Here is a 24115-nt window from a genome sequence, read left to right on the forward strand (position 1 = left end):
ACTTCCAGCTCTTTTGAGTAGATTATTGAAGAGCCTCACAGAGTGTCCAGCCCAGGCTAGCTTTGAACTGTGATCTTCAGATCTCAGCCTCTTGAGCTGCTAGGATTACAGGGTGTGCCGCAGCAGTGCCGTCTTGTATTTTGGATTTGAGATGGGGTTTCACTAACTTGGTCTGGACTAGCCTGGAAGTCCTGATTCTCCTGCTTCTGCCTCCCCAGCAGCTGGGATTATAGGTGTTCACCACCACACCTGGCTGTTTACTCTTTCTTTTTTTTTTTTTTTTTTTTGGCCAGTCCTAGGCCATGAACTCAGGGCCTGAGCACTGTCCCTGGCTTCTTTTTGCTCAAGGCTAGCACTCTGCCACTTGAGCCACAGCGCCCCTTCTGGCCATTTTCTGTATATGTGGTGCTGGGGAATCGAACCCAGGGCCTCATGTATATGAGGCAGGCACTCTTGCCACTAGGCCATATCCCCAGCCCCTGTTTACTCTTTCTTAAAAGCTACCTGATATCACTCTATTTTCCCTGGCATGACACTATCCACATGACAAGAATAAAATGACTTTCTTCTCTTTAGCAATACAAGTTTACGTGCTAAAGACTGTCAGGAGTGATACCAGCTCAAGAACTATTTGAGTATATGAGAACATGTCCAATTTTCTGAATTTTGATTTATGTCAAAGGGGCTGACAGATGGAGGCAAAGTTCAATGATTCCAGAGAATTTTCAGCTGGGGGCTTAGACAGAGGCCCTGTCGTCTCTGTTCTGTAGCTCTTACTTTGAATCCTATTTTGAATCTACAGACATGGGCAATGAGCACCTAGTGGCTTTTAGGGACTGCGGCCCCTACTTTGTGCTCCTAACCTACTAGGTCATCTGTGGGCTGACTCTGTGTGCAATGGTTAGTGTTCTAGGTTCAAATCCTAGCTCACCTTATTCGTATGACAGTTTAGATAAATGTCTTCCCATCTCAAATTCCTCATTTGCTTATCTGTAAAATAAGACTAGCACTGTCACCTAGCCTTTCGGTAGAGATAAGTTATCTCAGATAGTTTTATGAAAACTAAAACGGAGATAATTTTGGCTTCACGCAAACTGCTCAATTAAAGTACCATTATCATCCTTAATTCTGCACAGTGTGCACAGCTGTAGGTTTTTAAGTGTATTTCCCTGTACATGTGCACATGTATGTATGTATTATGTATCTCCAGAACAGTAGTTTACCAAACTATTTATTGATATTAACATTTTGCCACTTTGAGTGCAGTGTAGAAGTTCTGGCCACTTTTAAATGGCACTACCTAGGTAATCAGATGGTGGCATAACCGCCATTTCATTCATCACACATGATTTATAAAATTCAAGAGGCGGATCATTTCTTAGAAGTATTTATATTTCGGTTCTTCCACCTAGATGCTCTGAGCTTCCTCCTGACATTTCCTTTCATTGGGAAAGTTTCTGCAGGTGGCCAGTCTTTACCGGGGAGTCTGTCAGAGACAGATACTGAGGATGTTTTATTTCTCTTCATTCTCGGACAATTGCTCTGACACATCTACAGTCCATGGCTTGACAGGTCATTCTTTATACTCGAGAAATGTCATGCCCCCCACTTCTGGCCTCTATGGTTTCAGAGTCGTCTGTGGTTGTTTAAATCAGTCCGCTCCCCTTGGCAGGGTGCCCTGTCTCCCCGGCCGCCTTCAGGACTTTTGTTCAATGTTTTCAGAAGTGTAGCTAGGATATGTCCTGGCATAGGTTTCTTTAGAGTCACCTTATCTGTTTTTTTCTTGGCTTCTTGAATCTGTAGGTTTATGTCTGAGTTAATAACTTCCAGCCGTCATTTTTTCAAATATTCTGTCTACTGTCTTTTTCAGTCCTCCTGGGTTTCCAATGACATCGAAATTCTCTTTTGTTACTGTGTTCACAGTGGTTTGAATGTATCCCTCAGTGTCGTGGAAACTTAATACCCAACCTAACAGTATTTGGTGGTGGGAAGTTTGAGGTTGCTTTCTTCTCCTCATGAGTCGATGCTATTAGTGTGGGAGCAAATTAGCTGTAGAATGAGTGGGTCTTGAGCGTGGAGCAGCTTTCTCTGTGTCTTGGCGTGCTTGCCCGCCTTTCCTCCCTGTTCAGACGCGGCATGAGAGCCCTGGCCAGAGGCAAATGCTCCTGGACTTCCAGCCTGCGGAACCATGGGTCAAATTTCCATTGCTTAGCACTTACCACTCCCTGGTGTTCTGTCATAGCAGCAAAAAGCAGACTGCGGTGATGCTGGCGGGCCTGCTCCTTTTAGCCTATTTTTTCTCTGTTGTTCAGAGGAGGTCAATTCTACTTTCTGTTCTCAACTTTTGTTGGTTCAACCCTACTCCTTATTGAGTCCATCAGTGATTTTGTTTTGCTTCTATTGTCTTTATTTTTCAGTGTTACCGTTTCCATTGTTTTAAAAGACTTTCACTTCTTTGACAAGATGATCTCTCTCTTTTGTGTGTGTGTGTGTGTGTGTGTGTGTGTGTGTTATAAGAGACTTGGAATTGTCTATTGGGGATATTTTTATAATGGTTGCTTAAAAATCCTTATCGGATAATTCCAATGCCTGATTCATCTTGCAATCAGGTAATTTTCTGCTACGTTTCATTCCAGTTGTGATTTGGTTCGAGGTCTGGTGAGTTTCCGTCACACTCTGGACACGCTGGCTGCTACGGGAGGGGATTCTGGTTCTCATTCAAATCTCTTCCTTTGGCAAACATTGACTCTGCTTAGGAGGCTTAGCAGGCAGGTGTTGTTTGGGGCTGTGCTCCCAATGCTTTAATTTTCAGAGCTTTCCTGGTGCTGTTTTGGTCTGCTCAGTTGCCTTGGTGCCCCTGGGCCACCAGTGGTCCCTGGTGGTGTTGGCTTACCAGGCTGCACTCCCCCTCCATCCCCCCTCCTACATATCTTTTCCCCATTGTCACTTTATAACTGTCCCTATTTAGGGGGTGTAATTCACATTTCAATACAAGCTGGGAAACTTAGCACATGACCAACTCTCTCGTGGATCATTTATTTGTGGTGAGAACGTTAAAGAACTTCTCTTGTAGGTGTTTTGGAAAACAGAATACTTTTTGTTTCTTTTGTGCTAATACTGGAACTTGAACTCAGGACCTCGTGTTCTTGCTCTGCTTCCTTGCTCGTGGCTGGTGATTTACTGATTTACCGCTTGAGTCATCCCTCTCCAGTCCTGAATGTGGCTGTTAGTTGAGGATGGAGCGTGGCGGACTCTTTGCTTGGGCTGGCCTGGAGGCACAATTCTGAGACGCTAGGGTTCGAGGGGTGAGCCACTGGGGGCTGGCTGACAATACTGCATTATTGTCTGTAGCCACACTGGTTTCAAGCTCAGGTAAAACTTCTCGTATCTGAATTCCCTGGGAAGTGGGACTGTACTTGTTCTGAACTACTGAGAGCAAGGGCTGTGTTTGGCACCTGTGCAAGGTGACTCACGCGGGTGGGCCCGGCAGGTGCGGCAGCCCTGCTCTGCCTGGGGAGTCCGCTGCCACCAGGCATTTCTGTGGTGAGGGTTGCTTGTTCATTTTAACTGTGAATGTTTTTAAGTGAGATGTGACACTAGGTCACCGTAGGCCCCGAGGCTTGCTCATTTGCGTAGTCCTCGACTATTATGTATCAGAGACTGGGGACATATCACGAATGGACTAGACACAACGACACAAAGCCCCCGCACGCCCGTCCTGGCTGCGTTCGCATCCGGTGCTGCAGTCTCAGCTCTTCTCGTCCTCCTCGCCTGTCTACGGGCGTCCGAGCTGTGCTTTCTGCTCTAGGGAGGGAGGAGAGGATCCAGGATTGCGTCCAGGCATATCAACAGTTGGGTCAAAGGTTTTTACTGTCTTTTTTTTTCCCCCTGTGGCAAATGGGAAGCACGAAGGGACTGCCAGTACGGCGGCTGAGTGGAAATATTTTAATGAGCAAAATGGCTGGGCAGGGCTGACCTTCAAGGCATATTTGAGCAATGCTGTTTGAAGATTTTCTCTGATGTTGGGAAGGCACTTCAAAGGCTGGGAGCGACTGATTGAAGGAGAGTAGAGAAAAATACCACATCGCTTCTTTGGGCCAATGTGGACCAAAAGATGATGACCCGAGATGACTGGAAACCTCTATTCGTAATTGTAAAACAAACAAGAAGACCCACCTGAGGTGAGGCTGTAAAAATCTCAGAATAAGGAAAGTCTCAAGTGAGTCTTAGGAAGAGCTGTTTTACACCCTGGGTATTAGACATCATCCCTCGTAACTGGCTAAAGTCCTGAGCTGTATGACAGCGGTCCTCAGTTTGGTTACTGGCTGGAGTTGCCTCAGTGGGTCTTCAGAAATTGGCTAAGGAAATACCTATGCCCGGGTCTCATGTCAGATACCCGTCCTGCTCCCCTCCCGTGTCTTAGCGGAGGTTGGGGATGAGGCTTGGGTCCAGGATTCTATTTAGACCAGAACAAGTGAACAGCATCCAAAATGGTGGCTCCAATAGGGTGGCTTCTCCTTCCATACAGCTTACGTGCTTTTCCCCAGCGTACTTTCCTTGTGGAAGCGCTCCTGACTCGTTCACTGAGGAAGTCAGGTTTCAGATGCCAGTCGTGCGGCCTTCACTGAGGTCTTAGTTTCCCTACTTTCAGTTACCTATCGTCACCTGCAGTTGATACTACACATGCACGCGCACACACCCACAGATACACACATACACAGACACATGTAAGTGCGTAAGCATGTATGTATTCGGATGCACTAGGGTTTGGGTGCAGGGCTTGAACTTACTAGTGCAAGAGCAGGTATTCTTTACCACTAGAGCCACACCTCTGGCCCTGTCTTGGCGTCTCCTATCTTCAGTAAGTCTGGAGGATTTACCCAGGACAGCCTCAGACTGTGATCCTCCGCCCTACGGTTTCCCACAGAGCTGAGATCACAAGCGTACCACCACTGTCTGGCTTACTCTTTTGCCTGGCTGGCCTTGAACTGCTACCCTTCTGATCTCCACTTCCCAAGAAAGCTGGGATTATAGTTCTGAGCCACTATGCCTGGCCAGAGATTTCTTTTGTCTTTACTCTTTGAAGACAGAGACATGCAATTCACATAACTTTTGCTATGGTGTATTATTATAGTTTTTCTATTTTATTATTGCCATTATTTCTTACTGTGTCTAACTTATGAAATAAACACGATCATGCCTGTCTGTGTATACCTCAAACACAGTATATGTGGGATATTGAATTTTCTTTTTTTGCCAGTCCTGGGCCTTGGACTCAGGGCCTGAGCACTGTCCCTGGCTTCTTTTTGCTCAAGGCCAGCATTCTGCCACTTGAGCCACAGCGCCACTTCTGGCTGTTTTCTGTATATGTGGTGCTGGGGAATTGAACCCAGGGATTCATGTATATGAGACAAGCACTCTTGCCACTAGGCCATATCTCCAGCCCCTCAATTTTTTTTTTGAGAAGCCTCTATACGGTATATCATTTTAAATTCCCACCGACAAGGGTTGCCTTTCTTCCACATCTTTATCAGCTCTTATGATCGTTAGTCTTTTTGATATTTGCCATTCTTAGTGGTATAAGGTGAGATTTCACTGTGGTTTTGATTTCCCTGTTGGTTAGTGGTATTGATATGCCCTGTTTTTTCATATATCTGTTGGCCATTTATATGTATTCTTTGGAGAAGTGTCTCATTTTTCATTTTAAAATAAAGGTGTGTGTGTGTGTGTGTGTGTGTGTGCGCGCGCACGCGCGCGCGTGTGCTGGTACTGGGGCTTGAACACAAAGCCCTTTGCTGTAGTTTATCTGTGGTGCCGTCCCTTAGCGTTTTTGCTCATGGCTAGCCCTCTAGTACTTGAGCCACATTCCCACTTGTGACTTTTTGCTGGCTAATTTATTAGGACTTGGCTACCCAGGCAGGCCTTGAACCTCAGTCCTCAGGTCTCATCCTCCGGACTAGCTAGGATTACAGGAGCCACTAGCACCTGGGACTTCTAAGTGTTTTTTGACTGAGCCATAGTGTTTGTAATGCAGTCTAGAGGCGAAATGAATACCAACTGCGGCTTCCAGGAGAAGAAGCAGGTATTGTCACAGGTCACCTAAAAACCGCATACTCCCTTGGCGGGGCTTCTAGAGCGAATGGAAGCTGCAAAATCAGCCATTATCTCGGGGAGAAGAATACCGGTGCTCTGCGGCTGATGGCCGCAGGCTGCCATTCTCTTCTCTGGTTTTCTCTGTTGTTGTTTTTTAGTACTTGAATTCCTCCCACGCAGCCCCCCTCCCAGCCAGTGCGTGGAACTTACCTGATGAGCTCCACTGTTTCTGAGTACATGGTGTAAGGAGACTTGGATTCCATGGGGCCTTGTTCCATCGCATTACCACACTCAATAAACGACAGGGCGGCTTCAGCGTAGTTCAACGCCTTTCCAAACTTCTCCACCTGAGCAACACAAGTAACAGTGTCTTCCTTAACAACAGAGTTCTAACAGCACCGCCACATCGTTCGTATACTTTATGTCAGACACCAACTTCTGAGTTGGTGTAACTGTTCCATTTATTATTGCCATTTCTTACTTGTCTAGGTGATAAGTTCAGCTTTACCAAGGATATGCATGTAAAAGAAAAAAAACCGACTATGTGAAAGGGGTTGGTACTATGTGTGATAGGCATCTTTTGGGGGGTCTTGGGACATATCTCCCTCAGATGAAAGATAATTCCTTTTCCAGTTACTTTCTCAAATTACTATTGGCTAGGGGCAAGTGAGTAAATGGCTCTATACAGAATGGCATGAAGTCCACCTAATGACTGTCTGCTGGGCTGAGCTTCATGCCCACTCTCGCCTCGGCAATCATTCTAATGGTTTAGAAACGACTCCTTGACACCACCACCCCCGTCTATGCTAAGTAGAGTGTGCACAGTTGACAGATGCAGTTTCACTGAAATGTTTTCATACATTAAGGCCTGGGTTATCTTCTTGTACATTTTCTGAGGCATTTACATCTCTACGTCTCCCTCTTCTCAAGTATTTCCTCACTAACAGGTGAGACCTCTTCCAAGAGTGAGAAAAGGAAAGGAGAGACAACAAAGATCAAGGGTTTGCTTCACCTCAAATATGACACCAAGTTGAAAATCAATGATAAAAATGGGGATTTTTTGGGTGTGTGCCAGTACTAGTGCTTGAACTCCTGGGTGCTGTACCTGCGCTGTTTTGCTTGTGGCTGTCACACTACCACTTGAACCACAGCTCTGTTTCTGGCTTTTTGGCAGTTAACTGGAGATGAGTCTTGTGGACATTCTTTGCCCAAGCTGGCTCTGAACTGCAATATTCAAATCTCAGACTTTCGAGTAGCTAGGATAATAGACGAGAGCCACTGGCACCCAGCAAAAGTGGTATTTTAAATTTCTCTGTAATTATCTAAATTTATCTTTATTTTCCCCCACATCATCGAAGATAATCACAAATCAACTTTATATCCTTAAACTCTCACAAATGCAACCTGGTTCACGAAACATTGCTAATCTCTGTAGATAAGTACATATTCTCAACTTGGGTAGCAAAATTATTCATTCATCAAGGGAAAATAAACTAAACAAAACTTTATTGACAATGATACCTTGGAAGACAGAAATATAGAACTCTGCTTAGCAAATCAATTTTTTTTTTTTTTTTGCCAGTTTTGGTGCTTGAACTTGGTCTGGGCACTGTCCCTGAGCTTCTTTTGCTCAAGGCTAGCACTCTACCACTCGAGCCACAGCACCACTTCCAGCTTTTTCTGTTTATGTGGTGCTGAGGAATCAAACCCAGGGCTTCCCGCATGCTAGGCAAGCAGTCTACCACTAAGCCACATTCTCAGCCCTCAAATCAAATTTTAAAAAGCTTATAAGTCAAATAGAATATTTGTGGCAATACTTTCAGAATAAGGAAAACATTTCAGTCAAAAAGTATTTTTAGCCAGAGGCTGGTGGCTCACACCTATAATTCTAGCTACTCAACTCAAGAGGCTGAGATTGGAGGATTATAGGTCAAAGCCAGCACTAGCAGGAAGTCCATGAGACTATTATCTCTAGCTAATCACAGAAAAAGCCAGAAGGTTTTTTTGTTTTGTTTTTTTTTTTTTGCCAGTCCTGGGCCTTGGACTAAGGGCCTGAACACTGTCCCTGGCTTCCTTTTGCTCAAGGCTAGCACTCTGCCACTTGAGCCACAGTGCCACTTCTGGCCGTTTTCTGTATATGTGGTGCTGGGGAATTGAACCCAGGGCCTCATGTATACAAGGCAAGCTCTCTTGCCACTAGGCCATATCCCCAGCCCCAGAAAAAGCCAGAAGTAGAGTAGTGGCTCAAGTAGTAGAGTACTAGCCTTGAACAAAAGGAGCTCAGGGACTGAACCCGAGCCCAGAGTTTAAGCCCAATAGTGGCAAAAACCAAAAAGGGGCAGTGATAATCCTAAGACAATATGTTGGAAATTAACTGTACAATTTGGGGCTGGGGGTTGAGAGGGGAAGGAAGGCGGGAGGAAAGTGAAGGAGGGGGTAACAAGTTTGACAAGAAATGCAATCACTACTTTACATATGTAACTGTAACCCCTCTGTACATCACCTTGACGATAAAATTAAATTTTAAAAAAGTATTTTTTAGGACACTCAATATGGAGGCATTTGCATTAGAAACACAAGAGCTCCTTCTAGAGATATACAGGAGAGTACATTTGGAGGGAAACCATGCATCCTCATAAAATGGTTCGCAACGTCTCGTAAGGCCGTTTGTGAAGAACTAAAATGCAAAATGAGGAGGCCAGTGCAAATGAGATGGAAAGGAGGAAGGAGTGGAAGGGCGGGGGAGGGGGGAGCCAGGAGGGAGTGCTGTGATCTGACAGGAGTTGAGGGGGTCACGGGGCGGGAGCGCGAGAGCTCGGAGCTCTGCAGGTGTACACTGCGGCGGGCACGGGCAGGGTGTGCTCAGAGGCTGCTGGGAACTGTGGCTGGCGCACTGTCTCTCTCTTGGAAAATAGTGGATAGGAAAGGCAGGACGGAGCAAGATGACACCCAATGGATTAAGACAAGCAAACCCTGGAAGATGGATTCGGGTAGAAAAATCTCATTCTGCTTTAATTAAAAAATATTTATACTATAAAGGTGATATACAGAGCTCATTCTGCTTTAAAATGTGATTTTCTTTTTCTCATTTGCGGCCACCCATCATTTTTTTCGTTTTTAGACAACCTACATTTCCATCAGACTCTGGAACTATAGGGTTGTGTCAGGCAGCAAGGCCCACTCATCGTCTTCTTTATGTTCTGATACTCAGTGACTATTTCCTTACATGTAGCTTGACAGTGAACTTTGTGATTTCACAGAAACGGATGCTGGGTAACAAGAGCAGAACTGGGGTGGGGACTGTTAGGGCTCAGCTATCTTCCTCCCCAGGAATAAAATCCTGCAAGTCATTTGAGATGCTGCCTTCCGCTCCGGCCTTTAACTCGTGTCAGTGTTGAACACTGGTGGTAGGGAGGGATAAAACTGAAATTACTAGATAGGAACTCATCCTTTTGGATGAGACCTGAAGAGGGAACAATCTTATGACCTCTTTCAAAAAATCAGAAGTTTTCTATTTCTTGCCTGAAAGCTTTAAACGGCCCTAAATAGGAGGTTATCCAAGTAAGAAAAGTTATGCCTTGAAAACATCAAATCTCGGGTTTTACGAGCAGATAATAGTTTCTGTGTTGTACACTTCAGGGAAGCATTCATTTTGTCACATGCAGATGAAAAAAGCATCTTTTCTAAAAAGAGATTTGATTTTGGAATCGAGCCAAGGGTCGGTCAGGCTAGCAGGAGAGAAAAACACAAATCTAGATTTTTTTTTAAAAAAAGGAACCCCCCCCCCCCCCGCCACAAAACTACGACCCTCTCACAACTTGGGCTCTAGTTACAATTCAAGTCTTAGGACTAAATGGAAATGTTCGTCTATCCCAGACTTTCTCCCAGTCAGACATTATTGGTTGAAGTCATAATTTATTCATCGATGAGCCCTTGATTATATAAACATTCCTCCATTTAACAGGCCCAGCCATCCTTGTAATAGATTTTATAATTACCCCAACTATACTGCCCCAGTAATGAAGCTGTAGCACAAACGTAATTTGGACGAGCGCATCTCACCATTGCATCCGCCTTGTGCTTCATCCGTTTAGCTTCCTGCATAAAATAATCTGCACTTCGTGGCCTACGAGGAGAGAAGATTAAATGTCATTATTGCTTAAGTGAAACAACTCTTGAAAATATTCTTTTCTTTTACTCCAACATAAAGCACAATTAAAAAAACAACAACACTCTGCTTAACATGGCATCAAGTCTTTTTTCACACTTCCAAATTACTGTCTATATGTGAGATACTATGATTGTTTTTCTCTTAAATTAGCAATTCAAAACCTATACAATATATGCAGAGACTACATTCACACTGGCTTGAACGTGGTCCTCCAGTGAGTGCTTCATTTGTGAATCGGGCTTTTTATTGTACAGTTTAGACAGTGAATTTTCTATTTCAGACATTTTACATCATGTAATTCTCTTTTAATGTAAAGCTTGTAAGTCTATCCTGTCATAGACATGTGTGCACAGAATGTGTATGGGAGAATATTTGTGCATCCTTATGAACAGAAGAGTCTTTTCCATGCATGCAAGGTACCTGTGTGGCAGTTGCATCCATTTGATTATTTTAAAACCTCACAGTGAAAGATGCAAGAATGGAATGCTATACAATTACGTTCCAGTTGTAATGAAGTTAATTGTAAAATGATGTCTACTCTGTAACAATACAAACATGCATGTATTCTCTAGAGTGCTGATTAGCTGGCTGGTAAACATTAACAGCCGACACATGCATTATTAAAGCAATAACCCTGGCTGACATGGATTCTTCCAGGAGAGGAGAGTAATTCATCCTGAGACTGATCTAGGTGTGTATAATGATCTCAAGTTACGCTAAACTACTCATCAAATCGTATATTTAAATGCTTAAGTCAGCAGATACATTCTTTTGTGTGTGTGTGTGTTTTCCTGGGGCTTGAATTCAGGGCCTAGGCACTGTCCTTGAGCTATTTTGTTCAAGACTGTCACTCTACCACTTGAGCCATAGATCCACTTGTAGATTTTCGGTGGCTAATTTGAGATTAAGAATCTCATGGACTTTTCCTCACTTGGCTGGCTTTAAACTGTGATCTCAGACTCTTACATAATTAGTACTATAGTCAGGAGCCACTGGCATCTGGCTGGTTTATTTATTTTCAATTTATGTAACGTTTACATCCTCTAGGTGTCATCATCATGAAGGTTTTTGTATTACTGGTCTTTATGTGATGAAGGTGACCTATTTATGAATACCAAATCTGAGCCTGGGCTTTGTGACTCTCGAGACAGAATGCAAGCGGTGGCCTTAGGGAACAGATTGTTGGACCTAGTGTGATAAACTTCTTTTAAACTGCCTTATTTTCGTTTATTAAAAGGTCTTTTACCTTACTATAATAATAGGTAGTCAGAGCATCCCTCTTCCAAAGAGGTCAAAATTCTTAGAAAAACAAGGCATGCTATGACAAAAAAAAAAAGTTTAATATTTAAATCACCACATTTAATCAAATCAGTATCTTATAGCAAATACTTAGTTTGGGGTCAAAATTTGCTGAAGCAAGGAAACAATGTAGTTTCTGATCTTTTACTTCTCTATAAATACTGTCAATACTGTGGCGACAGGCTGGGACTATTTAACTCTAGCAAAGAAGTGACAATGTAGCTTTTACAACTAGCTCTAGGATTTTCTTCTTCTTTTTTTTTTTTTGCCAGTCTTGGGCCTTGAACTCAGGGCCTGAGCACTGTCCCTGGCTTCTTTTTTGCTCAAGGCTAGCACTCTGCCACTTGAGCCACAGCGCCACTTCTGGCTGTTTTCTTTTTTCTTTTTTTTATTTGTTTATTAATTGAACACAAATTTTTTTACAAGGTGTTGTGCAAAAAGGGTACAGTTACATAGAAGGGCAGTGTGTACATTTCTTGTGATATCTTATGTCCTGTTTTTCTATCCCTTCTCTAGGTCAGGTAGATATATATACAATATACAATGTATCAAGAACATATACAGTATTCACAGACTTGGTCTCTACTGTCTCTCCTTCTCCCTTTGTTAACAGTCATATATCAGAGAGATCATGCCCCTTTGTTTTCTGTGTTCTAGGCTTGTCTCACTCAACATTGTTTGAGTTCTGACCATTTCCCTGCGAATAACAATATTTCACCATTCCTAATCGCTATGTAGTATTCCACTGTGTATAAGTACCATATTTTTTGGATCCATTCATCTGTGGAGGGGCATCTGGGTTGTTTCCATATTTTGGCTATTGTGAATTGTGCCGCGATAAACATGGAAGTACAAATGTCTTTTTGATATCTTGGGGTTTGCTGTTTAGGATAGATGCCTAGGAGTGGTATGGCCGGGTCATAGGGTAGGTCTATATTGAGCTTTTTGAGAAACCTCCATACTGTTCTCCAAAGTGGTTGTATTAATTTGCACTCCCACCAACAATGGAGAAGGGTTCCTCTTTCCCCGCACCCCCTCCAGCATTTGTTGTTGCCTGAGTTCAGAGTATAGGCCATTCTAACTGGGGTGAGGTGGTATCTCAAGGTTGTTTTTATTTGCATTTCCTTTACCACCAGGGATGTTGAGCATTTCCTCATGTGTTTCTTTGCCATTTTTATATCTTCTCTTGTGAAGTCTCTCTTTAGCTCCTTTGCCCATTTCCTAATAGGTTTATTGGGCTTGGAGGGGCTTAGTTTTTTGAGTTCTCTGTAGATGACCAATATCAGGCCTTTGTCTGTTGCTGTGCTGGTAAATATCCTTTCCCATATCGTTGGCTGTCTTTCTATTTTGGTGGCTATGTCCTTAGCTGTGCAGAAACTTTTTAATTTGTAGTAGTCCCATTTGTCAAGTCTTTCCCCTATTTGTTGTGTCCCTGGGACTATATTCAGGAAGTTCCTTCCTGTGCCTATAAGTTCTAGCATCTTTCCTACTCTGTCCTTCAGTAGTTTCAAGGATTCAGGTCTGATGTTGAGGTCCTTGATCCATTTTGAGTTGATCTTGGTGCATGGTGATAGGCTTGGGTCTACTTTGAGTTTTCTGCATATGGCTGCCCAGTTCTCCCAGCACCAGTAGTTGAAGAGGCTATATTTATTCCATTGTATGTCTTTAGCTCCTTTGTCGAATATCAGTTGGCTGTAAGAGTGCGGTTTTATTTCTGGGTCTTCAGTTCTAATCCATTGGTCTTCCGATCTGTTTTTATACCAATACCATGCTGTTTTTGTTATGATGGCCTTGTAGTAGAGCTTGAAGTCTGGTATTGTGATACCTCCTGCACTGCTTTTTTTGTCTAGATTTGCTTTGGCTATTCTAGGTTTTTTGCTGTTCTATATGAATTTATGGATTGGTTTCTCTATTTCAGTGAAGAATGTGGCTGGGATTTTCATAGGTATTGCATTGAATTTGTATAACAATTTGGCAATATGGCCATTTTCACTATATTGATTCTGCCTACCCATGAGCATGGGAGGTCTCTGGCCGTTTTCTGTATATGTGGTGCTGGGGAATCGAACCCAGGGCTTCATGTATAAGAGGCAAACACTCTAGCCACTAGGCCATATTCCCAGCCCCTAGGATTTTCTTAATGTGAACAAACTTGCTCCTATTCATGCCTGAATCCTTCCTGCCCTGTTGATGGGCCCCAACTGGGGGCTGAGGCTGCAGGTTTCCTTTACAGAAAGGCCTGTTCCAAGCAGCTCTTCTTTTCCTAGTTCATCTCCTTCAATGTCTACACTTCTCCACTTAAACAGACTTTTGCTTGTCTTAAAGGAGGTAGGTTTTACTTCTTTGTTTATACGATGGCTTGTTTATATAGTGATGGTTCAGTCTTTGATTCCAATTTTCAGTCTCATTGTTTTTTTTGCTGTTGTTACTGTTTCTTTGCTTCTGCTTTTAAACAAGCTTTCGTTCTTTTTCAGAGCACATTTAGTTTCACAGCACAACTGAGCAGACAGTACACTATTCCCATGTAGCCCCCCCTCCCCCCCGCCACACACATAGAGCCCCACCCACTACCGATGTAGGGTCCGGAGTTTAGTGCTTACTCTTGGCATTTTGTGTCTTAGGGGTTGGGACAAATGTACAATGGTACACACCCACCATTATAATGTCATACAGAATAGTTTCACTACATTGGAAGTCTCTATATTTGATTTGTGTTTGTTCTTTGGCTTCCTATCACCACCGAGAAGACCAGACTCCCACCTCTAAGCCAAAAGTAGATTTGACTCCTCAGTGTCAGAGACACTGGGTCCCAGAGCCAATTTATTATGTGGCAGAGTTCAAGTATCTTCATTCACTTCTCCCTTGTTACCAAATGCTTCTCTTTTCTTGACCTTGTTTATCACCTAAGTCGGCTCTCATTATTTCTGTGGTTCTTGGGCCTCTTAGTTTGAGTCCTCTGCAATCTGTCTCAAGCCTTACCCCTTGAACAAGGTTTGTAAAGCATTCCTCCCCTTATGCGACCATCTTGCTCGCAGACCTTCTGATCCTCAAGGCTTCTGAGGTCAAATCCCGGCTCAGGTCCCCAGTAACCTTGCCTCACCCTATCTCGCTCTTAACCCTATCACTTATTCACCAGGGTTTTAGCAAAGTCTTGGCTGGTTTCCTCAAGGTGCTGATGAGATGACAACCTTGTCTTCGAAGCATTTCCCTCCTTTCTCTTACCTGCAACAGTCTGTTGTTTACTCACTTAGTGATCAGTGCATGCCCACCACGAGCCAAATGTTACTAGCCTTCAAATTCTCCCTCCACCAGGAGCTGCCCAGTAGCTCTGAGCCCGGCTTATCTGTGTCTCTCACCTCGCGCGACACCTCCTGTTTACATTCCACTGCTTGGCATTTCACCACTGTCTTAGTTTCCTGGGCTACAGTCATTCCACGTGCGTAACTAGCTCACCGGCCCATTTTCAGCAGGGACCCTGCTGCCAGCCTCTTTTGTCTTTACCACATAGGCCTTTTAGGCACAGGGCAGAAGGTGAACAAGTCTCCTCTGAATGGAACTGAATTTGCTCTGAGTTTAGGAAGCAGGCGTGCTTTCTGAAGGGGTATCACATCACCAATGAGGCACAGAGCGTCTCCATGACAACCTGAAACTCTGCATCACCATCTCCTCCACACGCTAGTATGTAAGTCTGGTCATTTTCTTGGTGTCTTGTTTTGTAGACCTTGTCACGAACAGTCATTTTTAATGCATACTGTTCCCATGCAGATATTCTCTGGGTAATAAGCTATGTAGTTTTCATGGGAATTCTGAATTACTCTCATAGATGGCGGTGTCTCCAAAAAGGGTTCTTTAATCAATGCCGATTTGATCTGTAGCATACTAATGCATTTTTAAAAACCTGATATGCTCACTGAAATCGTAAGCTCACAGTAGTACATGTAGATAAGCAACACATGTAATTTTCTGACTCTATTCTGGCAGCTACAATAGAATCTACCATGCTGAAAGAAAACCATACCATCTGGGGGCCATTTATGAACACATTTGTAAGAATTCTCATTTTGCATATAATGGAGGGCTCACTATACTGCGCACTCAAGATTGCCTGAAGATTGGCCTATTTTCTCTTTTCAGGTGATTTCTACTGCCCTGCTCCTACATCACAAATCCGTGGGGACCGATGGGACGTCACCAGATTGTCTGGCCTGGCTTTGGATGCTTGTCACCCTGCTGCCGTTGCTCCTCACAGCATCCTGCAAGTCAGTAGGAAAAGCAAAACTTTTGTCGCCAGTGTGGCAGTTACAAAGATACTAAAATAAAATCTACTTATCCCGGTGTCTAAACCGCTTTTTTCCCCATCTACTCTATACTTTTATGTGGAAAATCTAGAGTTTCTGTTTTCCATTTATGCAATAAAATTATTCACATTGTTTCTCACAGTGACGGTATTGTGTGATGATGCAGGAAGAATCCTAACGGAAGCTCAATTAAAATTTGTGAATGTAACTTGTATCCCGTGCTCTTCAGAAACAGGGCTTGAGAGATCCGAAAGCCAGGGTGTAGCCGCGTGTTTTTTTGTTACAAGAGCCCTCTCTGACAAAAGGGATGTGAGGACTCCATCCAAACGGGAGATTTTCTTTTCTTCTCCTTACCTCCCACTACCACACCTATAAACACATGGTCCTCGTTATGAGCCACTACAGGGTAGGAGCGACCCCATATTTCTAATCTGGCACAGGGGTATTTGAGCAACCTTGCTTCTTCTCCTCCTTGAGGCTGAGAGAGAGTTGAATGGTCTCCCACAGAGAGGCTGGCATCCATCCTCCTTTCTGTAATCCGTACCTCTGTGAAAGGCTGCCCCTCAGCAGAGCCAGGCTGCTTTGTGCAAATTGGCAGGCATGAGAGCTCAATATGTTTGAACAAACAGGTTCCTCAGCACAACAGAGATCTGGATGGTTTTTCTTAGAGAAGCTGAAATCCAAGTCAGACAAAGGCAACACACCACTACGTACATTTATCACCTGACATCTGACACCTGGGCCTGACATTTCATGCGCCCTTGAGGTGTCGTCATGTCCGGGGCCTCAAGGTGCTCTCTCCAAAATGAGAATGTGTGCGAGCGAGATGATTCTCTCAGCACGTGGACGAGGCACGCTGGGCAAGCGCGGCAAGGCGGAGCTCACCCTCGGCTCCCAGGTGGCCACCGTGATGGGACATTCTGGAGTCAGAGGCCAGGGGCGCTGTTCTTCATCACGGGTGGACGCAGGTTGACTGTGTTTTGGTGGCAAGGGTTCAAATGGAGCTTTGGCTTTCCGACGTCGGTGTCATTAGGCCTCAGAGTCCCTAGAACTTGGCTTCTTAGGAGCGCCGGCTCCCTCCTTGTTTTGTGTTTTTTTCCCCTTAGGTTACATTCTCTGGCCACACACAAGAAGTAGTGTGTATTTTCCAGGATGCATAAGCTAAGTGAGGCAGGTTTTTGTTACTTAATCAAAAGGAACTTTCTGTCAAGATGTTCTGTTGTTCTTCCAGTCTGACATTCGAAATAAATGAATCCTATCAAGCCATGAAAGTGACCGGCAGACACAGATTTCATTCCTCCTACCCCAAACCAGCTCCAAGTTTTCTTTCTCTTTCTTCTTGTTCTGGTCAGCATAAGGGCGTGGTCTTGGGAACAGGGGTTTCATAGTGAAAATATTTCCCTATGAGCGATACAGGGTTACTAAGGTTTACCGGGTGCTTGCAGGAAAGCAAGGAAGCTCAGCTCCTAAGTGACTTGTGAAAGGTCTCCCTCGGGACCAAGGCAGGTCCGAGCACCCTGCCTGGCTGAATGGAATATTGCCTCCTCGAGATTTCAGTTGGTTTCCTTTGATTAAATCATGCTGGGAGAGATCCGACCTTTGACATATGGGAATCTTCCCATCCTCTATAAAATTAAAATCCTTTTAGCCACGAGACTGCTGTGCATAATTACATTTCAAATGTCAAGTCCCTGCTCTTTCCTGGCCGCCACATTCCACGTGCTCATGGCCTTCGGTGCCGGGGGGCCGAGGGCGTCTTGCTGGTTGCTGGGGAGGTTTGGGGGGGCTGAGCGCTCATGACTGGCGCCGTGGGGACAGATGGGGCGTTTGGTGGGTTGGCTGACTGCTGGTCGTGCCTAGCTCTTCCATATGAGACAACACATCCTTCGGTGAGCAGCAGGCAGTGCCAGCGTCTGCGTTTGTTGGCTTCCTCCGTAGCAGTATGGCTGGCGGGAGCCAGGAGCCTCACTTTGCAGCAAGTGCCGAATTCAATGCAAACTCAGGACTTCTGTCCTGTGGCTTCACAACGCAGTTCTCTCAATATTCGCCGACCAACAATGCCCCTGTCACTAATTATGACACCCAAGTAATTTACAGCTCATGACTGCACAGAGAAGGCCAATTGCTAGACCTTGAGTTGAAGCAGCTGCTGTCACTCACTGATGTGAATTCTTACAGATTTTGGTTTTAGGGTGCAAGATTTTGGAGAGGATGCAAGGGTCACCCCAACATGTGACTGTCCAGCAGTGACCGTCAGGAGAGGGAAAGTGGTGGTCACAAGGCCACTGACTGGAGCCTACGACTTAGCAAGAACAAGCTGACTTCCATTCCACTTTAAAAACAAGTGTTATTCCATTCTGTTCGTCTGCACCCCAGAGGCACGATGAGTGTCTCTTCAATTGGTAAGTAGCGCAAGAAAAGGGGTTTGGAAGACTGTGAATTTAAATTTACCTGCAAGCAGGCTAATGGAAGAAAGAAATAAAAGTCCCAGCCCTCCCCCCTGGGAAGGTTATTTATAATCCAACTGTTTCTCTGTATTTGTTATTGACAGCCCACATACATGGCTGTATCACATGTTTATTCAACCATTAATGAGTATTTATAATACAAAATAATGAGTTTCCTTGTTTAAAAAAGCTACATGATGCAGCTTTAAGGACTAAGTGGCAGTATGGCATCTGTTACTTTTTGGATCACTGTGACTGGATTTCTGTCAAGTCTAAATTACTCTGGCACTAATTATCTAGTCCTTCCCATCTTCCATTGGGGGGGCCTCTGACTGTGGTCATTTTACTATTCATTCATACAGTCAGTGAAGACAAGCCAGGGAAGTTGGCTCAGAACAGATGAGGAGAAGGAGGAAGAAGAGGAATAAGAAGGGAGAAGGGAGAGGAGAGGAGGAGGAGGGAGAGGAAGATGAGAGGACGAGAAAGGGAGAATCAGGAGAAGGGAGAGAAGGTGGTTGTTAATGATGAGTGGCCCCAGCTTTGTGCCCCTCCTCAGCTGGAGAAATGAGATTTGCTTATGATTATTATGCTTGTCACCTCTGCACCCGATCCTGACTGTAGCTGCTCATACATAGGAAACCTGGGAGAAGGTTTACACAATTTTAGGTGACTTTGTTCTCTTGGACGATGCTTACTTTCATGGCTTAAAGGAAGAGACAATGCCATTTTTTGTTTTTTTTGTTCTTCAACCTTAAAGAAGCTTCCAACAGCTTTCAATGGTTGAGTGGCTGCTTCAGTTGCACATTTATTTTATTGTTATGGGTTTAAAAATCAATCAGGACATGTAGCAATTGGAATGCAATCTCTCTCTTTCTCCCTATGACAGATTGGAAAGAGTGCCTTTGGATTCTATCATATCTATCCATAAAAGCAGAAGTGGTCTTATTGTAGAGATGTCAGCCAGAAAATTTACCCATATTCCTAATGGGCAGAACAAATGACAAGAACCTCTTCATTGATACGGATAGTGACAAAACTGTATTAGCCTTGCCCTAGCAAATTGAGAAGTATTTCCTTTTGTAAGAAGTCCAAGAAATTAAATATCGTGCAATCATTTAGTTGCTCTCTTTCTGATTTACAGTTCTGCTCCATACATGCAAAAAAAAAAAAAAACAACTATTCCTTCTAAGACTATTCTCGGGAATGATTTGGTATTTAGGGAATCTCATTGTCTAAGGCTCTAGTGCTGTTTGATCCTGTTTTAATTAGGACTTCTGTATGCAGATTTCTATGTTGACTTTACATATGACTCAGATTTCCTATTTCACAAATGGCTAAGGTTCATAGAACAATTTATACTAAGAACCAGGCCTCCATGATCATTCCTAGTCTGGAAGCTGAGATTTCACAGAAAAGTCTGTGAGACTCCATCTCCAAAATAATCATCAAAAAAGTGGGGCTGGAGGCATGGCTCAACAGGTAGAATACCACCTGTGAACAAGCAAGCCAAGCCAACAAAAGGCCTTCGTACAGCGTGTGTGTGAGTGTGTGTGTGTGTGTGTGTGTGTCCACCTGAGTGTATTCCTATCCCATGTCCTCCCAATGGATGACTGGCCACCTGCCATGCTTCTCGGCAGGGACCGTGGGAAAGTGAAAGGGGAGCTGGTGAGGTCCAGTGATGGGGTGAAGAGTGCAGCCGCAGTGGCTATGGCAAGAGCAGAGACCTGGGGCCCCTTGCTGCCCCTGCACTCCCCCCAAATCCTGCCATCCTCAAAACTCTGCATTCAGTGGACCAAATGTACGTTTGGTTTTCAACTCCAGAATTCGGGGCCCTAATTAGCTTCCCAAAGTTCACGCAGTTCTTGCAAAGTACAGCTCACTATTCTCTCTTCTCAGAGAAGTCTGAGGGAAAGGTGGAGGTTAGGGAGGGTGAAGAAGGAGGCACCGAGGATGGAGGGCAGCTGCTTCTCAGGCGAGGCCCCTGGGAATGTCTTCTACTTAGTCCTTGTGCTGGAGCCCACAATCCCCCCACAACAGAGGCATGGCGGATGTCATTGCTATTATTATGCTATTAGAAGCTGGGATGTGGAGACATTTAGCACCGTTTTCTTTTTCAGCTTTCACTAGACTTGCAGTTCGTGGTCTGTCTCCTCAGCTAGACTGTAAGCTACCAGAGGTCAGGAGCCCTCATTTCCCATTCTGCTTCTTCCATTCTTCACCGTGGACTTAACTTTGCCCTGCCTCCTAGGAAGCTGAAATTCCTTAGACTGCACATCAACTTAGGAATGTGGATCTACAAGGACCACTTAGAATTCAAGCTGGAAAGCTGAACTTTTTCTGAGGGGGTTCTGGGGTAGTAGGGCTTAAATTCGACGTTGTTCCTTAGCTTTTTCATTCAAGGATGGCGCTCTATCACTTGAGCCACATCTCTATTTCTGGCTTTATTCTGGTTAATTGGGTATAAGAGTCTCATGGACGTTTCTGCCAGGCTGGCTTCAAACTACCATCCTCAGATTTCAGAGTTCCTGAATAGCTAGGATTTCAGGTATGAACCACTGTTGCCCAGATATTTATTTATTTGGTCTTGAACTTGCTAGGTGTACTACTACTTGAGTTATGCCCATAGCTCTTTTTGCTTTCAGTGTTTTTCAAGTAAGGTCTCATGTTTTGCTTGGGTCTGCTTGGACCATAAACCTATTTACATTTCCAGCACAGCCTGGATGACAGGTTTGTGGTACCATACCCAGCTACTGGTTAAGGTAAGGGTTTCCTGAAATGATTGCTCATGCTCTCCTTAAATCGAGATCTTCCCAATCTCAGCCTCCCGGGTAGCTGGAGTTATACACATAGTCACCAGGCCTGGCTGTTAAGCTGAATGCTTGCAACCTTATCTTTTGCCTTCCACATTTGTTCTCGATACTCATTTTTTTCCCTGAGATTAATTTTTGGCATCATTTGTCATTTTCAGCCTCTCGAGTATTCTAGGATGTTGTTTCTAATTTACATTCTACTCTTGTTTCTTCTCCTTCTAAACCAATGCTGGGAATGGAAACTGAATTCCAGCTTCATTGCTAGAACGGGGTGAAGGATTTGACAGAATATCGTTTCCCCTGTAAGGGTCAGTTAGACTATTATCAAGAATATAGCCATTTGGGAGGAAAACAGCCTTTAGGGAGTAAATCACTATTATTTTTTTGGCCATTATAACTTACAAAAAGAGAAATAAGTCCTTTTTCTAGGAGCACAGAATCACCAACAGTCTGCAATGCAGGTGCTTAGAAATCTCACGATGCCCTCTGCCTCAGCTTTCTGACGCCTGCGTGCCCACTCACGGGTACTGGTTTTTCTATGTGTTGAAAACCCCTACCAGACTCAGCAATACCTGCATACTAGGGCTGCCTCTGAAAGGGGACAATGAAACCACTGAGTCACGCAAGAGGTAAGATGCATGTGCCCCTTCCACCAAGAACTTCCATTTTCTCTCCCTCCTTACCACATCAGAAAAATCCAAACTTACATGTCATCGAAGACCAGCTTCTGCCTCTTGCAGTCCCGGTGACCACTGGAGCCTGGAGACCACGGCTCCGTCTGTGGCCGTGACTTACTGTGGAGACCATTCTCGGAACTGTGAGCAGCTTTCTAAACAACAAATGGCACAGGGATCTTTTACACATTGGCTGAAAGAGCAGCTCATTAAACAGAACAACTTTTTCATTCAGCAGAATATCTTTGTGTTCCATGTTAGGACGGATAGTGATTTCTCAATGAAGAAAAAATAATATAGGTCAAATATCCCTTATTCAAAATGTTGGGGACAAGAAATATTTGGATTAGGGATTTTTTTTTTCAGATTTCAGAATATGTGCACATAAAAAAGTGGGATGTATTGGGGCTAGGACCAAAATTTAAATATAAATTTGATTTGTGTTTTATATACAACTTGCATACATTGTCTGATAGCAATTTGTGTGTATGTGTGTGTGTGTGTGTGCTGGTCCTGGGGCTTGAACTCAGAGCCTGGGTGCTGTCTCTGAGCTTTTGTCAAGGCTACTACCATTTGAGCCACAGCTCCAATTCTGGCTTTTGGATAGTTAACAGGAGGTAAGAATCTCATGACTTTTTGGACCTGGGCTGGCCTATAAACTGCGATCTTCAGATCTGAGCCTCCTGAGTGGCTAGGATTACAGGTGCGAGCCACCAGTGCCCAGCTCTGGTGGCAATTTTTTTTAAAGGTAGTACTGGGGTTTGAACTCAAGGCTTCACACTTTGTACACAAGCACCTTAGCACTAGAGCCATATATTCATTTCTTTATGCTTTAGCCTTTTGGTGCTTTGTTTTTGTCTTCAGATAGAGTCTCCTGCTTTTTTTGGTCTGGGATGTGCCTTGGATTAGAATTCCCCTCTCTGCCTCCCATGTAACCACCACACGTGGATTACTGATTGAGATGGCATCTTGCTAACTTTTTACCTGGCTTGGCACTGAACTGCAAACCTTTAGCTTGCTAACTTCTGAGTAGAGTTACAGGCTGTGCCACCATGCCCCCCCCCCCCCCCCGCCACCTAGTTTGTCCTTCTTGACTATGACCTGTCACATGAGGTCAGGTGTGGAGTTTTTCACAGTGGCATCTTGTCAGTGCTCAGCGAGTTTCAGACTTGGGAGCATTTTGGATTGGGGATGTTCCGTCTGTATGTGCGCTCTAGACCTTACGCCGAGGAGTATTATACCTTGGCATCAAATGTCATTCTCACAAAACAACACCAAAGGGGAAGTCCTCTCGTGCTCACTCCACAGAGTGGGGAATTGAGGCGTAGTAGGTAAATCTCCTTGCTGAAGTTTAAGTAGCTACAGTGGTGGAGGACCCCGTGTGGGGAGGGTGACGCAGGCTCCTTTACTGCTAGGCCTCTCCAAAAGCCGTCTTCAGAGACTCTCTGCGCGGCCTCCCTCCACCCGGAGTGTAGACTGTGCCAGGCTAGAGACAAAGTGTGTGTGTGTGTGTGTGTGTGTGTGTGTGTGTGTGTGCGTGTAGGCGGTGAGGAGGGTGCCATCTTACTTTGATTTTCTTGGGGAAGGAAGGGCATGAACGCACCGTGAGGTCTCCGGCATGGCTGTCAGTCTTGGGCTTCTTGTTGGAAGAGGCAGTGGTGAAGACACCGTTACCGTGAGGCCGGCCGGACGAAGGGAAGTCCTCACCGGAGTATTTGTGTTTGGATACGTCAGAGAGGGGTGAGATGGGTGACCGAAGCATCTTCTCATTTTTATTTATTGGTATTGCCACACTGAAAAGAAGAAATTACAGTGACAGAATGTCAATATAGCAAGCACGGGGACAAATAAATGTTTTACATGTACTCCATACCTCCCATTTAAAACCTGCTGGTAGGAAGAATTAAGACCATTAAGAAGTGTCACTCATTGTTTCTTTACTTTTATATATCAGGATGCATAGCAGTTCTAGAGTTTGTACAAAATAAGTGATTCAGAGCAATAATTCATTTTTCATCCAAGGCTCAAAATGACCAACAAATGTTGTTCAAGTGTGATCGAGAAGTGATAGGAAGGCTAATCGACAATGATAAACACACCCTCCTTCCCTTCCTTCTTTTGGTGGGACTAGAGTTTGAACTCAGGGCCTTGCACTTGCTAAGCAGGGTCTAGTGCTTGAGCTCCATGCCCAGTTCTCCTCTGTGCTGTTTTTGAAATAGGGTCTTGCTTGTGCCTGGACTGTGATCCTCGTGCCTGTACCTCCTCACATCACTCGAATGGCAAGCTCCCCGCACCCCCCCCGCCCCCCCCTCAGCCACGTCAG

The 24115-nt window shown here is 44.4% G+C and overlaps 1 protein-coding gene across 3 annotated transcripts in view; it reads right to left on the bottom strand.

The window, feature by feature from the left end:
• Aff3 (AF4/FMR2 family member 3) overlaps nucleotides 1–24115 on the bottom strand; it is a 478613-nt gene that overhangs the window by 6330 nt on the left and 448168 nt on the right. For all 3 annotated transcript variants that reach the window (XM_048352397.1, XM_048352395.1, XM_048352398.1), the window contains 4 exons: nucleotides 23396–23585; nucleotides 21826–21947; nucleotides 10156–10219; nucleotides 6304–6440 (listed from right to left, as the gene is read on the bottom strand). In XM_048352397.1, coding sequence (XP_048208354.1) covers nucleotides 6304–6440; nucleotides 10156–10219; nucleotides 21826–21947; nucleotides 23396–23585 — 513 coding nt within the window. The remainder of the gene's footprint in view (nucleotides 1–6303; nucleotides 6441–10155; nucleotides 10220–21825; nucleotides 21948–23395; nucleotides 23586–24115) is intronic.

This window comes from Perognathus longimembris, chromosome 8, assembly GCF_023159225.1.
Source record: "Perognathus longimembris pacificus isolate PPM17 chromosome 8, ASM2315922v1, whole genome shotgun sequence".
Taxonomy (NCBI): Eukaryota; Metazoa; Chordata; class Mammalia; order Rodentia; family Heteromyidae; genus Perognathus; species Perognathus longimembris.